The sequence below is a fragment of the Mirounga angustirostris genome, unplaced genomic scaffold, assembly GCF_029215605.1.
Source record: "Mirounga angustirostris isolate CCGP_5_RB_7025 unplaced genomic scaffold, mMirAng1.0.hap1 SCAF_3, whole genome shotgun sequence".
NCBI classification, from domain to species: Eukaryota; Metazoa; Chordata; class Mammalia; order Carnivora; family Phocidae; genus Mirounga; species Mirounga angustirostris.
The window spans coordinates 132,849,947-132,864,924 of NW_026991711.1; the positions used below are offsets into that span (position 1 = coordinate 132,849,947).

At 43.1% G+C, this 14,978-nt stretch overlaps 1 protein-coding gene across 4 annotated transcripts in view; it reads left to right on the plus strand.

The window, feature by feature from the left end:
* The first annotated feature begins 11,758 nt into the window (after positions 1 to 11,758).
* The window catches only part of CERS6 (ceramide synthase 6), a 309,186-nt gene continuing 305,966 nt past the window's right edge, over positions 11,759 to 14,978 (plus strand). For 2 of the 4 annotated variants that reach the window (XM_045868678.2, XM_064586648.1), the window contains exon 1: positions 11,759 to 12,114. In XM_045868678.2, the coding sequence (XP_045724634.1) occupies positions 11,945 to 12,114 (170 nt within the window). In that variant the 5' untranslated portion in view covers positions 11,759 to 11,944. The remainder of the gene's footprint in view (positions 12,115 to 14,978) is intronic. The other 2 variants (XM_045868679.3, XM_045868680.3) reach the window with 2 other exon arrangements.

Consider the following 14,978-nt stretch of genomic DNA (forward strand, 5'->3'; position numbering starts at 1 on the left):
TCCTGCCAAGTGCTCAAGTTGGACTAAGTTTTCTTTGATTCTGGTCAAACTTGCCTGAGCAGACAGCTTCAATGCAAAGGTTTGTGTGATCATGTGACTGTGGGTCCACACACAACTATTTTCATTAAATACATGAATTCTGTGTTGCCTACATAGGATTTCTAACTCCTTTCCTGGCTGAGGCTCCAGAATAAATCTTTTTGTTGTTGTTAGAGAGAAGTTAGTTGGGCACTAAAAAAAAAGTCTGCACTTCACTCCTTCAATAATGATTTACTGACCAGGCCTCACGTGCCAAAGGGCTGCTCAAGGCATGGCGTTCTGAGTAAGATGGCCAGGGTCCTCCTCTCCCAGAGCCCACGTGCTCCAGGTGGGAAGACAGTAACAAACTAGTAAATCAGTAAACACACAAGATGATCTCAGATGGTCCCGAGTGATATGATGGCAATAAAGTGGGGCCGGGAGTGGGGGTGGGGGTGGTTGTTGATACAAGGATTGGGCAGCAATTGCAGATTGTGTGGTCAGAGCTGGCTACCAGAAGAAATGGCATTTGAGCTGAAGATATGTACCTACACGGAGAGCTGTTATTGTGCCCCCTAGCAATATGGAGCTACTTGATTCAAGAAGAATTCCAGGAGGAATGGTAATTACCTGGATAACACTCAAGTCTTTTGCTTAATATAAACAGTCTTGTATATGGTTAGTTATTTCTCAGTTCAACCAACATCCTCTGAGGACATTGACTTTTACTTTTCTGGAAAGGGCAGGCTGACTGTTCCTTGGTGGTCAGGAGCTTAGCTAGAATGACTTCAAGTTAATTACAACCCTTCCCCATCCTTCATTTTTATTGCTATAATGATTTTTTTTTTTTCCTGGAAAGTTCTTTTCTTTGAGGGATGATGACATCAATGAAACTGATTTCACAAACCACCAATGAAAATTGGTCTTGTTGCTTTATTGTGACATCTAAAGTCTTCTCTTTGTCCACTGCTGCAGCCAATGAGTAGGAGAAATACCCATAAAGTGGATGTTGACTCAGTAGCAATGAGTGGCCCACTGTTATTTAAAGATGCAGGGCATTTCTGAGCTTTCCATAAGGGAATAATTAAATCACTGCAGGTAACAAAGAATTAATTTTGAGGGATATTAAGCACCCTTAATTAGCACATTTGAGTTTCGTTTCCCCACAGGGAAAATATTCTCATGGCAACGTGCCATGTCAAAGCTTCTAAAACTTCTGCCTAAACTTAGAGCTGAGGTCCATTTTACAATGCAAATGAGGACTGCAAAAATCTTTTAAGCCAAATCATTTATAAGCATTTAGGTTCCAGGGCTTTGGATTTTGTTAATTCTGTGGTAACCACTGGGAAAGCCTTCTGAAAAATATATAGCTGGTAGGGCACCTGGGTGGCTCAGTCGTTAAACGTCTGCCTTCGGCTCAGGTTGTGGTCCCAGGGTTCTGGGATCGAGCCCCGCATCGGGCTCCCTGCTTGGCAGGAAGCCTGCTTCTCCCTCTCCTACTCCCCCTGCTTGTGTTCCCTCTCTCGCTGTGTCTCTCTCTGTCAAATAAGTAAATAAAATCTTAAATAAATATATATAGCTGGTAAATTCAGAGTACCTAAATCTTCTAATAATTCACATCTGTGCAGAGGGTTTTTTTTTTTTCTTTTTGTTTTTTGGGCAGAGTTTTGAAAGCTTGTTTTTTTTTTCTGAATTCTGATTATGCTATATTTTAATTGCATTTTAAAGTTTAAGTGAATTTAGAGATCATAAAAATTGAAGACAAATAGAAACATCTCAGCCTAGACCCATCCATCACATGGAGCTGATTGCTTACAATATCACATGCAATTAGGGCAGCAGAAGGTATTGCAGTTTACTGGTCTCAAATTCAATTAAATGAGATCGATTAATTCCTTGGGATATTTACGATGTTTCTCGAATCTAGGCATCAGTGCTGCACCAAATTTAATTTAACAATGAAAGAGGGCTGATCTGTTTTGTTATTATGTAGATTTATGTTTTTTTTTAATTTTTAGGGGATGACTTTTAAAAATATGTGTACTTTCCAAATATAAGCAATGCAGAGTTTAATTTAATGTATGTTAATGATTGCCAGGTAATGATTATTTTAGACTTGGACATGAACATTTGCATTAGATGCACTTTTTTTTTTTTTGTTAAGATTTTATTTATTGGACAGGGAGAGACACAGTTAGAGAAGGAACACAAGCTGGGGGAGTGGGAGAGGGAGAAGCAGGCTCCCCGCCGAGCAGGAAGCCCAATGCGGGGCTTGAGCCCAGGACCCTGAGATCGTGACCCGAGCCGAAGGCAGACGCTTAACGACTGAGCCACTGAGGTGCCCCTAGATGCACTTCTGAAGGCAAAACTAAATGATGAACAACTACTGCAAGTGAACGTTACCTTTGAAATTCTACCCTACTTCTTGGATCCATCCATGAGAATGAACTTAAACTCTAACAGTTAATGAGAGAAAGGAAGAACACAATCATTTTAGGTAGTCTCAGTTCTCAGATAGTATATAAAAGAATGATTTCTAATGTCTAATTTCTCACTATTAAGAATACCGCAAGGGGAGCCTGGGTGGCTCAGTTGGTTAAGCATCTGCCTTCGGCTCAGGTCATGATCTCAGGGTCCTGGGATCGAGCCCCGCTTCTCCCTCTGCCTGCTGCTCCTCCTGCTTGTGCAGGAGAGGAGAGGGAGAAGCAGGCTTCCCGCCAAGCAGGGAGCCCGATGCGGGGCTCGATCCCAGGACCCTGGGATCATGACCTGAGCCGAAGGCAGACGTTTAATGACTGAGCCTCCCAGGTGCCCCCTAGTGTCTTTTTCTAAGCGAAGAAACTTCTTAGGGCAAGGCAGATTCTGGTTTTATCCTTGCCCTTCTCTCAGTAGTGTTTTATGTGAATTCCAAAATATTAAAGGGAACTTAGAGGACATCAATTTCCAAGTCAGTTTCAGATAGGGATACCTTTTCCAACATTAATAACAGGTAAACCTCTGCCTGAGCACTTCCCACGATAGTAAGTTCACTGCTTGATGAAGCTGCTGATTCATCTTTGTTCAGCTTTGTGCATTTCTTCTATGGAGAAGAAATCAGCTTTATGGGTATTTTAGACTATTGTCCCAAGTTCTGCCCTCTGGATCTGCACAGATCAAGTCAAATCACCCACATTTGACAGCCCTTCCACTATTGGAACACACATATTAGGTTTCCCAACAATCTTTTTTTTCCCCATGGTGACTGGAATACATTTGTCCTCATAGACTATCTCTGCTCCACACACTTGACTAAAATTCCAGTTTCTTGACCTCCTGAGATTTAAACTCCATCTCCATAATTTCTCAAATTCTCTTGAGCTTATATCCTCCAGATTCCTTGTTTATAGAAGCTTCTTGGATCAAAACCTAGTCTCTTTATGAGTTTCCACAAAATGTCACTGGTTTTAAGCAGTTTGGGTCTAATATGTTTATGGCAGCTTAGCTCATGAGGAATCACACAGCAGGGTGCAGGGGCTTCTGAAATCTCCCTCCACTCCCCTGTCTTTCCCTTCCTTATGTTGTCCTCATCCTCTCTGCCGAGTGAAAGTCAATTCTACTAATCCCAGATGTGAAAAACTCAGCCCGCCTTGAAGGTAGATTATCTCAACAGAGTCTGTTCCTTTTCTGAACAGTGAAACTTTCACTGTTGTTACAGTACATAATAATATTAACTGCTTCCATTGAAATGTTAAACACTTTACATGATCTTATTTCAATTATACCTTAACCCCATGTGGTAGATAGTATTATTCCTTTTGCTCATGTGAAGAAACGAAGGTTTCAAGAGGTTGAGTAATTTTTCTAAGGAAAACATGTCTATTATTGGCAAAGCTAGCATTTAAACTTACTTTTCTTTAAACTCCAAAGTTAGTTTACCTAACATATATATTAAATGTCTCTCAAGATTTCCATATCCCTCATCATCCTGATTGTTATTCTCTGGAAAATTACATTTAAAAAAAAAAGGTATTCCTTTTAAAGTATGGCCTCCTAAAATACATTTATTTAGTCCTCCAGATGTGAAGATAAGGAAGTAATTTAAGATTACAAACACTGGCCAACAGGTGTGTTTGACTTGCCCACCCATTGTTTTTCATAAAACAAATAGCACAACAAAAGAGCAAAAAATAAGAAGGAAAAGGAGAATCTGAATGCCTGTATAATCTCTGGTCCACCCTTTTTTCTTTCACCTGGACTGTTCCATCCATGTTGTTAGCTATCTGGCCCCTAAAGACATTTGCATTTATAATCCCTACTTTTTTATAACATTGTATATTCTTGCCATCCATCTTGGATTTCATAGTTACAGCTCTAATTCTTCTCAAAGCAACTCAGTAAGACCATGGTTCATGCTAATTCTTAACCCTGCTGTGGAATGAATTAAAACTACTGTTTGACATGAAGTAATTTAGCTTATAAGTGCATCTAGCTAACCACCCAGCCTCTACATCTAACGTGGCCGTTCTGTTCTGTTCTCTGCTTGTCTTTACATTTTAAATTTTATTCAAGAAACTATATGCGATACGGTTATTCATGTTCTGTAGAATTCATGAAGATTGTAGGATTTAAATTTCAAGAGTTTTAATTTTTCCTGTGTCTACACAGCTGACAAGTAATTCCTATGATGCCTACTGTTAAAAATTTTTTCAGAGCTATCCGGTCACTCTTTCTATGTCTAAATGGAAGAAAGTACCAAATTCTCCATAAATCACTAGGCAAGCATTTGATCATTCTGTAGGCAAGTCAAACTTTTTTTTATTGTTGTTGCTCACAGAGGCCAGAAATGCCTGGGTGACATGGAATTTCACTCAGAGGTTTTCCTAATGCCTTTCTATGAGATTAGTTAAATACAGAGTGCTGTGTTTTGTTCAAGGTGATGTGACTAGATTTGAATCTTGTCCTTGAGTTCTAGGTCCATCTAACCAACAGAAAAATACTATCCCTATTTTACAAATGTGAAACCTAAGGAGATTATGCTACACTCCTCAAGATAATGTCTTCATTAAAGGATTTTGTAATAGTCATAAGTATGCCAAAATGGAATGGGTCAATTTGTTAAGTAGAGAACTTCCTATCGTCAGAGATATTTAATCATAGTTTGGATGAGCACAGAGAATGAATTGTACTCATTGGCATATAAGGCCACTTCCAACTCTGAATTTCTGTTTCTATATAAAGTCAGTAATTTCAAGCAATATTTTAGGTTACTTATTCCTCTCACAAATTGAGATGACTGAGTTTTCTGTTTCTCTTTGGTTATAAAAACCTTTGCATAGTGGAAATTAGAAGTCAGGCTTTCTGGCTAGTAAATCAGATGCCTTACTTCCTAAATGCTGTTCATCTGTACGTACACATAGAAAATCTCATCAAGGTTGACTATACCTAGCTGACGATATCTATGAAGTTACAGACATGTAACTAAGGTGAATATAATTCTTAAGTGGAAGTCCACAGTCAGAAAACCTGGTTGTTTCTCACTTTCCTTTTGTTAGTTTTATAGCACATTTGTCAGGCTTAAAATGTTAGTGGGAATTTCAAGAGGGAAAATTAACATTTAAATAGATTTTGATTATTACAGAGAAGACAGAAAATCCAGCCAGTGATTTGGTTTAGCTAGGAATACAAGAGTAATTGATGGTTGTCAGTATCAGAAAAGGTTTTCCAGAGACAGGAACTGTCAAGGCAGGGGAGGGAGGAGAAAGATCTTCAGACCTCCAGTATTTGACATGCTTATAAAAAAGACTGTGAACATGGGAGGGAGCAGTCTTATTGGAAAATCTCCAGAAAATAATGTATATTTAATTCCTATCCAGGTTACATACCCTAACTAATACCATAACCCTAGCCTAACTCCAATGCTGTGAGGTAAATGCTCTCACCCTTTTCTTAAGATGCCAGGAGATGCTAAGTTTTCTGCATTGCTATGGGTGACTTGCATACCATGGGGATGAATCCTACTACTTCGTGCCCAACCCTCCCCCTAAATATTATGTAAATGAAAACCCAAGAGACTACTATCTGGATAGCAGAAAATGAGTTTAGATTTAGGATAGTTCTGCCAACCACAACAAGAAGGTTATATATTCAGGAGAAATGACTGTAGAAACAAAATTTGGCAATATTTCCATACTATTCCCAAAGAAAACCAGGTTTCTTTAAAATTAATGAGTTGAGTGTTTGATTGGATGCTTACTTTCAGCACTATCTTGTATTTTAAGCAATAAATGAATTTTTCTGTATATTTTTATTTTTTTTTTTAATTTTTAAATTTATTTATTTTACAGAGAGAGACACAATGAGAGAGGGAACACAAGCGGGGGGAATTTGAGAGGGAGAAGCAGGCTTCCCGCTGAGCAGGGAGCCTGATATGGGGCTCGATCCCAGGACTCTGGGATCGTGACCTGAGCCGAAGGCAGACGCTTAACGACTGAGCCACCCAGGCGCCCCTCTGTATATTTTTAAAAACCTGCAATAATTGAACATATATTGTGTACTAGGCATTGTACTATAGAGTTACTTAGATGATATTATCCTAGATAAAATACTGTTCTCACTAAAATAAGTAGGAGTATTTCTTTGCGTCATACTAAAGGCCATTTGTAATCTAGCTTCTCAGCCATATTTTGTGTGTCAGCAAATCCTCCTCACTTTTTTCTTTTGGTCATGCCTTTTCAAAACCTCCTCATTCTTTGAAGTCTGGTTCCATTTCTGCCTCTTCCTCAAAGCTTTCCTTGACCTCTTCAACACAGAATGTTTCCTTCCTCCTTTGAGCAGGAAGTCCTTGTTATCTGTAGTACACGGGCACTTACCATATACGGTCCAGTGCCTTCATGAGTAGTGTTGGTGTGTAAGCTATCTGGCTGTTCATGTGAGTACATCCTGCTCCCCAAGTAGATTTTGTAGAAATTTTGTAGATTTTGTCCTTTTTGTAGAACAAGTCCTATAGTTTTGTGCTATACAACTCACAGTAGAAATTCAACTAAACTGATTGTTCTCCTGCATCTAAGGGGTAGACTTAAATATATGTAGAAGGATTAAGACCTGGGTGTGTGCCTAAGAATGAGAAGTAATGCTTAGCTTTGTTGATATTTCCCTATTGCCTGGAAAAAAGAGGGTATATTCTATGTATGATGTTTCATATTCAGGACGTGAAGGACACTTTCCTAATATGCCATGTAGGCACTGTCACCCTCTATCCCCAACGAAAACTTTTTTCACCTTTTCTCTCTCCTTATCTCTTCTATTTACAGACTGACTATTGGCTTTTTTGTTAAACTACAAACATGTCTGATGAATAAATTGTATTTTAGTTTCCTGGGGCAACAATTAGTAGTCTTTTCTGCACAGGTATAGTGACTTCCTTGGGAGGTGTCTTTCTTGTGACTAACCTTCCCCTGGGGGCTGAACTGAAGTCAGCAAAGTGTTAAAGACATGTATTCTCAGAGTAATGTTTTGTATGGTGGGACTCCCTTGGATTAAAATAACAGCAAGCCAACCAAAAAGGAGACTGTTTCATGGAACCTAAAGATGAGAAACTAGCTGGCCTTCAGATACCATGTGGAAATATGTCTCTTACTCTTAGTTAATTCTACAGGTCTGCTTTATGCCTCTTTCCTGGTGCCCACTAGCTTCTGCTTTTTCTATCCATATGGTGAAGCATGGAGCTAACAGCTTCTGAGTTTGAAATCTTAGAGTCTAAGTTATAGAAAAAAAAAAGCCTCCCTTGATTCATGTCCTAGTACCTGAAGAAGGACTTCATTTACCATCCTGGGCCAAAGATCCATCTCAACCAATAAAATATGGTCAGACATGATAGATAGCTATTTTGCTCTATTGTATTTCTGGGGTAATCATTTGGATGGAGGGTGGTAGGAACAGCCTAGCGCCTGAAGGAGATATGCTGGACAGATAAAAGAGTAGAGGTGTGCTACACTGGACATGTGCATAGAGGTGAAGAGTTTACAAGCCCCTTCCCACATGTTACATCATGAGAGCCTCATGACAGAAGAGTAGCTCAGGCAAGACAGCCACTATCGGTACCCAACGGACACATTCACATTTTACAGTCTAAGGGCATTAATATGCTTTTAGAAACTAAGCGACTAATGCAAGATTCACAAATAAGTAGTAAATTCTCTTTCATTGTTCAACAAACTTACCTTTCAAAATGTTCCTGAAACCCCACCACCTTCTCAAAGGTAATGAATAGGAGAGTAATACTAACTTAGTTTGTCTTCTCTAGAAAAAAGAGCAGTTCCAGAGGAGTGTAATTTCAGGGAAGCAGGAATGAGGGAAAAGAAAAGTGAGAGAAAGAAACAAAACATAAGGGAGTGAGTTACTGAGCTGGTCCCAACCTTGGAATAAGCTGATTGTTTTGTATCACAGGATATTTTCAGGGAGGCTGTGTGAAGCTACCGTGTGTGTCCCATGGGCAGGGGAGGGAAAGGAATAAAAGTTTATCCACTAGATTCTATTGCTTTTGGTCAAAGTTCAGGCTCCAGGGCATTAACTTACCAACACTTCCTGTTGTATATGCTTGGGGACATAGCAGAACCTGCTGGACAGCAGAGAAGTCCTAGGGTAGAAGGAAAGATACTATTAGGTCATATATGAGAGTGACATGAAGGGCCAGAGGCAACCATGGAGGGAGTCTCTCTGGCTCAGCAGATCAGGCCTCACCATGAGCTGATCTTCTGCCACAAAGGTGACAATTGACCTTAGCAGCCTCCTCTCTGTGGCCTACAAGAAAGCAGTTGATGCCAAGGCGTCATCCTGGGGGACCATCAGTAACACTGAGCAGCTAACTGCCTGGTCTCAAGTGGGAATGGTGATACCTACTCCTTGATGAAGACTCATTTCAAGGACACCTCTCCTACAGTACTCGAGGTTTGATCAATCCCATCTTTAAGTCCACACTATTCTTCACATGAGTATACACATATTTAATAAAATTATTTATTCAGATTTTTTCTTCTCCTAGAAAGGATTTTTATGAGATTGAGTAATGTTGCTTCATTAATTCAAATTTACCGAGTACCTACTATGTGCTAGGCACTATTTTAAGGACTAGGGATAGACTAGTGATAGGCACATGGGCACCTGGGTGGCTCAGTTGGTTAAGTGGTTAAATGTCTGCCTTCAGCCCAGGTCATGATCCTAGGGTCCTGGAATGGAGCCCCACGTTGGGCTCCCTGCTCCATGGGGGGCCTTCTTCTCCCTCTTCCTCCGCCTGCTGCTCCCCCAGCTTGTGCTCTGTCAAATAAATATTTTTTTAAAAAAAAGAATAGTGATAGGCACAAATCTTTTACTTTTTGAAGCTTACATTTTAGTGTGTATGTGTATGTGAGACTAATAAAGAAATAAGTAAAATATACATTGTGTTAGGTAGTGATAAATACTCTGGGTGAAAACAAAGCAGGAAAGTTAGATAGGAAGTGTGGAGGTGGGGAGTGAGGGTTGTGCGCTAACCAGGGTGGCCAGGGAAGGCTTCATGGAGTAAGTAACATAGCAAAGAGTAGGTATGGATATCTGGGGGTGGGGGGCTGAGTTGCAGAGATGGAGAAAATCAAGTGCACAGGTGTTAAGGCATGCTGGATGTTTTCCAAGAAGGCCAGAGAGGCCAGGGTGACCAGAGCAGAGTAAGGGAGAGGCAAATGAAAGAGAAGAGAGTAGATGAGGTCAGAGAATTAATATGGAGCCAAATTATCTTGGGACATTGAAATATCTTTAGCTTTCACTTAGGGAGGGATGGGGAAGCACAGGGAAGCTTTAAGCACAGAAGTGAGTGGACTTCCATTTCAACAGGATCACTCGGGCTAAGAGTAGATTTTAAAGGGATAAGAGCTGAAACTGGGAGTTAGGAGGCACTGGTATAACTCAGGTGAGCAGTGTTGATTGTTTGGACCAAGATGGCAGCAGAAGAGGTGATGAGAGATGGTGTGATTCTAGTTTAAAGATGGAGCTGATAGGATTTATTATGGATAAGGAAGGACATCTGAGGAGATTAGAAATCAATCATAAGGAAGATGATTCCAGGGTTTTGGCCTGAGCCAAGATGACAGGAGAAAACAATTTTAGAGGGAAGATTAGTAGTTTGGACAGGAAATGGCTCTTAGACATCCAAGTGGAGTTGCTGAATTGATAGTGGATTTAGGAGACTGAAGTTTAAGGAGGAGTTCATGGTTAGAGAATCAGTATGACATTGAAGGCCGTGGGACTGGATAAGATCACCAAGTGAATATATGTAGATGGAAAATTGAAGGGGACAAAAGGCCAACTCCGAGGTCACTCCATTCTAAGGGGTTAGGAAGGTGAAGAGGACCAAAAAGCATACTCAGCATACCTGGCCATGAAGTAGGAGGAAAACCAGAAGAATGTGGTTTCCGGAAGCCGAGACAAGGAGGTATTTCAAGAGGCAGGGACTGAACAACTTGGCCAAATGTTGCTGATAGCAGTGTTGAGAACTGACCTTTGGTCAGCAGCATGGACATCACTGGTGAGCTTGAGCAGTTCAGTGCAGTAGAGAGGGTCAAATGCTCAGATGGAAGTTCAAAAGAGAATGGAGGAGAGAGAAACTGTATGGAATAAATACAGGCAATTCTTTAGAGTTTTGCTTTAAAGGGAAGGGGTGAAAAGAGGGTGGTGGTTGGTGGGGCAGGGAGAATAAAGAAGTGTGTGTTAAGGGCCTATTTCTATGCCTCTCAGAAGTGTCCACTACAACGTACTGGCAGAGCCAGGCAGAAAAATGAACAAAATACCCCTAGGACCAGGTCTGCACGGGCTACTGAACTGACTGACCCACATGGTTCACTGTATCAATGAGGAAATGTACTGTGGGAGTGAAGGTGCCTGGGCTAGGCCTTATAGACCTAACACCTTAAAGGTTTAAGTTCAAAAAGTAGAAATAATAAACCTGTCAGATAGCAGAGTGGAGGTTCTCTACTGATCCATGTGAAGCCAAAATGTGGTCCGATGGCATTTTCTTAGAGGTTCCTTTAGAGTATCATTATCATCATCCTCACTATCATTAACAAATAGCACCGAAGTGCCTAATTTCGCCTACCACCTCATAAATTAAAATAGAGGGCCTTGTTCCCTGGGGGGAACTGGTGTGGTGATGAGCAGTAGTAAAAGAGGCCAGAAGGTCAGGGATGGGGAAAAGGCAGGGATCGGGTGAGGCAGGCTCTTGCCAAACCATCCCGCCCCAGTTCCTGATTTCCACCCTGCCTCTCCAAGCGCGGGAGTGCATGGCTCTTTCTCTGCGACTTCTTCCTCCTTTGCTCCTTGAGCCCCCCTACTTCTTCTTTTGCTGTTCTCTCTCAAAGCAGGGGTGGTTTTGAAGATCCGCTCCGACCCGTACCTGCCTCCCCACCGCCTGTAGGCGCGCGGGAAGCGGGCTGAGACCCCTGAAACTCCAGTGAGGGCAGGAACCGGCATTCTGAGCATGTGCGAGCAAGCCGGGAGGCTAGGGCGGATTTGGGGGGCCTGGCCCAGGTCGCCGTCCTGCGCGGGGAGCTAGAGCGCGGGGAGCGCAGGACCTGCCTGCACTCCCGGGAGCCGAGCTCCTGCGCCTAGGGCGCAGCGGCTGCGCCCTACCCTCCGGGCGTGGGCGAGCTGGCCGCGTGTGCCTCTCTGCTTGACGCGTGGGTGAGCCAATCAGGACGAGCGGCCCAGGCTGCCATGTGACGGGCGAGGCGGCTCCTTTCCCCAGCGCGGCCAGAGGGAGGAGAGAACCGGGGCTCGCCGCGAGCCTTCGAGAGCGGCAGTCGCGGAGGCGGCGACGGCGGCGGCACAGGCTCGGGCAAGCCGCGCGCGCATCCTCCGGCGCCCTGCGCGGCGGAAAGCTCGGCGGGCCGCGGGAGCCCACGATTGGAGTGGACAAAGCAAGATGGCAGGGATCTTAGCCTGGTTCTGGAACGAGAGATTTTGGCTCCCACACAATGTCACCTGGGCGGACCTGAAGAACACGGAGGAAGCCACCTTCCCGCAGGCTGAGGACCTCTATCTCGCCTTCCCCCTGGCCTTCTGCATCTTCATGGTGCGGCTCATCTTCGAGAGGTAAGAAGGGCTGGAGCGCTCCTCCCCTCCCCCTACACACACACACACACACACACTCTCTCTCTCTCTGTCTCTCACACACACACACACACGCACACGAACCCGCGCGCGCACATTCGCGCGCACACGCACACTCGCGTGCTCTCTGGCGCACGCACCCGCGTCCCCAACGCTCGCGCTCGCTTCTCCCAACCTTTGTGTTCGGGCAGGGGTTGCTGACCCCTCAGCGAGGCTGCCGATCGGGGAGCCTGGGAGGATCTGGCTAGCCTACGGATTTCCTCCCGGGCGCCTGGGAGGGGCCGCGGAGCGTGGGGGTCGCCCCCCGCTCTCCTCCTTGGCCGGCTCCCCCCCTGCCGCGAGCGCCGGCGAACAAAGGTGAGCGCCGGCCGGCCTCGGGACGCGGCGCACTCCGCGGGACTGGCCCTTCTCCGGCCCGCGGGCTGCCGCGCTGCCGGGCAGGGCTTCCCCGCCGAGGCTCGTCGCCACCCACCTGACAGCCTGGAACGTTGCGGACGCGCCGCCGGGAGGGCGGAGGGACGGTGCGCACTTCCAGTCCTTTCACTGCCGCACGCGGATTGTAGAGACCCGGCTGCAGAAGAATTCGCCAGGGACTCCTCGGCTTCTGGCCGCTGTTTAGTTTCTGTCAGTGACACTGAGCATCAGGCTCACGGTCCGGGGAGATAGAGGACAATAGTTTTTAGGCTTCCAGCACTCCAGGTCATTAGCGGTTTTCTTAAAAGAGGATATGGCAGGACGGGTGCACAGCCTGCAACATGGTGATATTAAATAGATAGATGTTTCCTATGAATAACCATAAACTTTTGTGCCAGAGACACTTAAAGCATTTTAAAGAACTGTTATTTATTGTTTGTTTAATTTCCGGATTTGGTTAGTAGCTCCATTGTGTCATGAACAAACTTGTGTTACTCTTACTGAATCGGTCTTAGTCACAAAACTCGATTTTGCGTGCTGTGCACTCCCAGGGAGCTATTGAAACAAAACCAGGACAGCAGCCCGTAATTCTTTTCCTCAACTGAAAACCTCGCCCCCCCTTCCTCTCCTCTCCCAGCCCCCCATTCATCAGTAAAGGCTGAATTTCTTAGATCACAGAGTTTAGACTCTATTTCTCACGTCCACTCCACCTCTCTTCCCCTGCCCCCAGCTCACCCCTGGTTTTGTTTCTTAAGCTTTTGCTGTTATTTTGTTTGCTGTTTCTGTTTGTCTAAAACCGCTATTGAGGATGGCAGAATTTGCCTTTTGTGTCATTTGTTTCTGGAAATGGCAACAGAAAAAGCTTCGTGGGAACAAAAAGTGTCTTTTGTTTAAGGAAGCTGTATTTTTCAACGGGCAATACTGACGCTTCTGAGCGAAGTCAGCTGTTCACATGCAGAGATTGAAATGCACAAAGGAACAGATTTAAAGACCTATTTTAAAATAATTGAAATCCAGCGCAGGTGCCTCATTGATCCTATCTAGCAGTGAGACTTACTGTGAAAAAGTGGGTGTGTTTGCAGGTTAGAGTTGCTTCTAGAGCAAACGTTTACTTACAGAAAATAGGAACTCTTATCTAACTTTGCAGTCTCTCCAAAAACAGCCTCTCAGGAACAGCAGGTTGTTCCGTGTTGATCCTTAGTAGGAGCTCCACACACAGTTGCCTTAGGACATCTGATCAATTCTGCCTGGGCTCACTTGTAATCAGCAAATGTATTTGAAAGAGGTGTGTAGTCTTGTTTTAGATAACAAAAGCTAATGACCTATATGCAGAAAGCTGATTCCAGGCTATTCATTAGGTTGAAAAAAAGTAAATTTAGCTTTGTACTTAGACTTTCTCTGCCATAAAAAAAACTTAAAAACGGATGTAATTTAAGTTGAAAACTGGAAGTTTGTTATTCCTCTTCCTGAACATTTTTTTCTTCCTTTGCGCAATCCCATGACTTAGAGTTTATACAAAAGGGTCAGCTGCTTTCAACTCTCAGTCACAGCAAATGTCCTCCTATTGCTAGGTAGAGAGTTTTCCAGTTTCTTTCAGGCCATTGATTCAAGTAGAAGTGAATTTAATGGCCTGTATGGAAACTGAAAGTTTGTGATTAATGTTCAGCATAGTAATCCAGTATGGCCCATATACCACACAATGCTAATGACTTTTGGAAGGGTGTCTACTTTGTTTCTTTTTCTTCTTATACTAGTGACAACTCTGTCTTTAACCATTCAGACTCTCGAGTCTCTGAAAATCCAGTGTATAGTTGTATCCAGAATTACAAGTTCTGCATGTTTCTCCTCTTCTCACACCTAAATAACACATTCTGGCATCCAACCTGTGGCCTTCATCTCAGCATCCATCAAGGGCCTGAACTTGAATCAGCTGATATTGTTATCATTGATACGACTCACTTTTAGTACCCTTCTAACATGTGCTTAAATCTTTCTTTTGCAGTATTCTGTAATGTATAGCATGACTTAAAGAAGCTGTTATGAGTCTCTTTGTAAAACGAAATGCTTTTACAATAGAAATAATTCCCTCCAGATTCTGTCCCTTTTTTAAAAATTTATGTTTCATTTTTGGGGTGCCTAGCTGGTTCAGTTGGAGGAGCATGCAACTCTTGATCTTGGGGTCGTGAGTTTGAGCCCCACTTTGGGTGTAGAGATTACTTAAATATTTAAAAAATGATTTTTTTTTAATTTTCGAGGATTCTATCCTTTTTATGCTTCTGTTGTCATTTATTTCAAAGTTGAGAACATATCTATGAAATATCTCGTTATCCAAGATCTTTATTTCCGTTAAATGGGGTCTGTAATGCCCTTGTTGAGGCCCAAATTGTGAATTTGAATACCTTCTCCTTAGTCTTACGTTTTTCTCTTTTAAA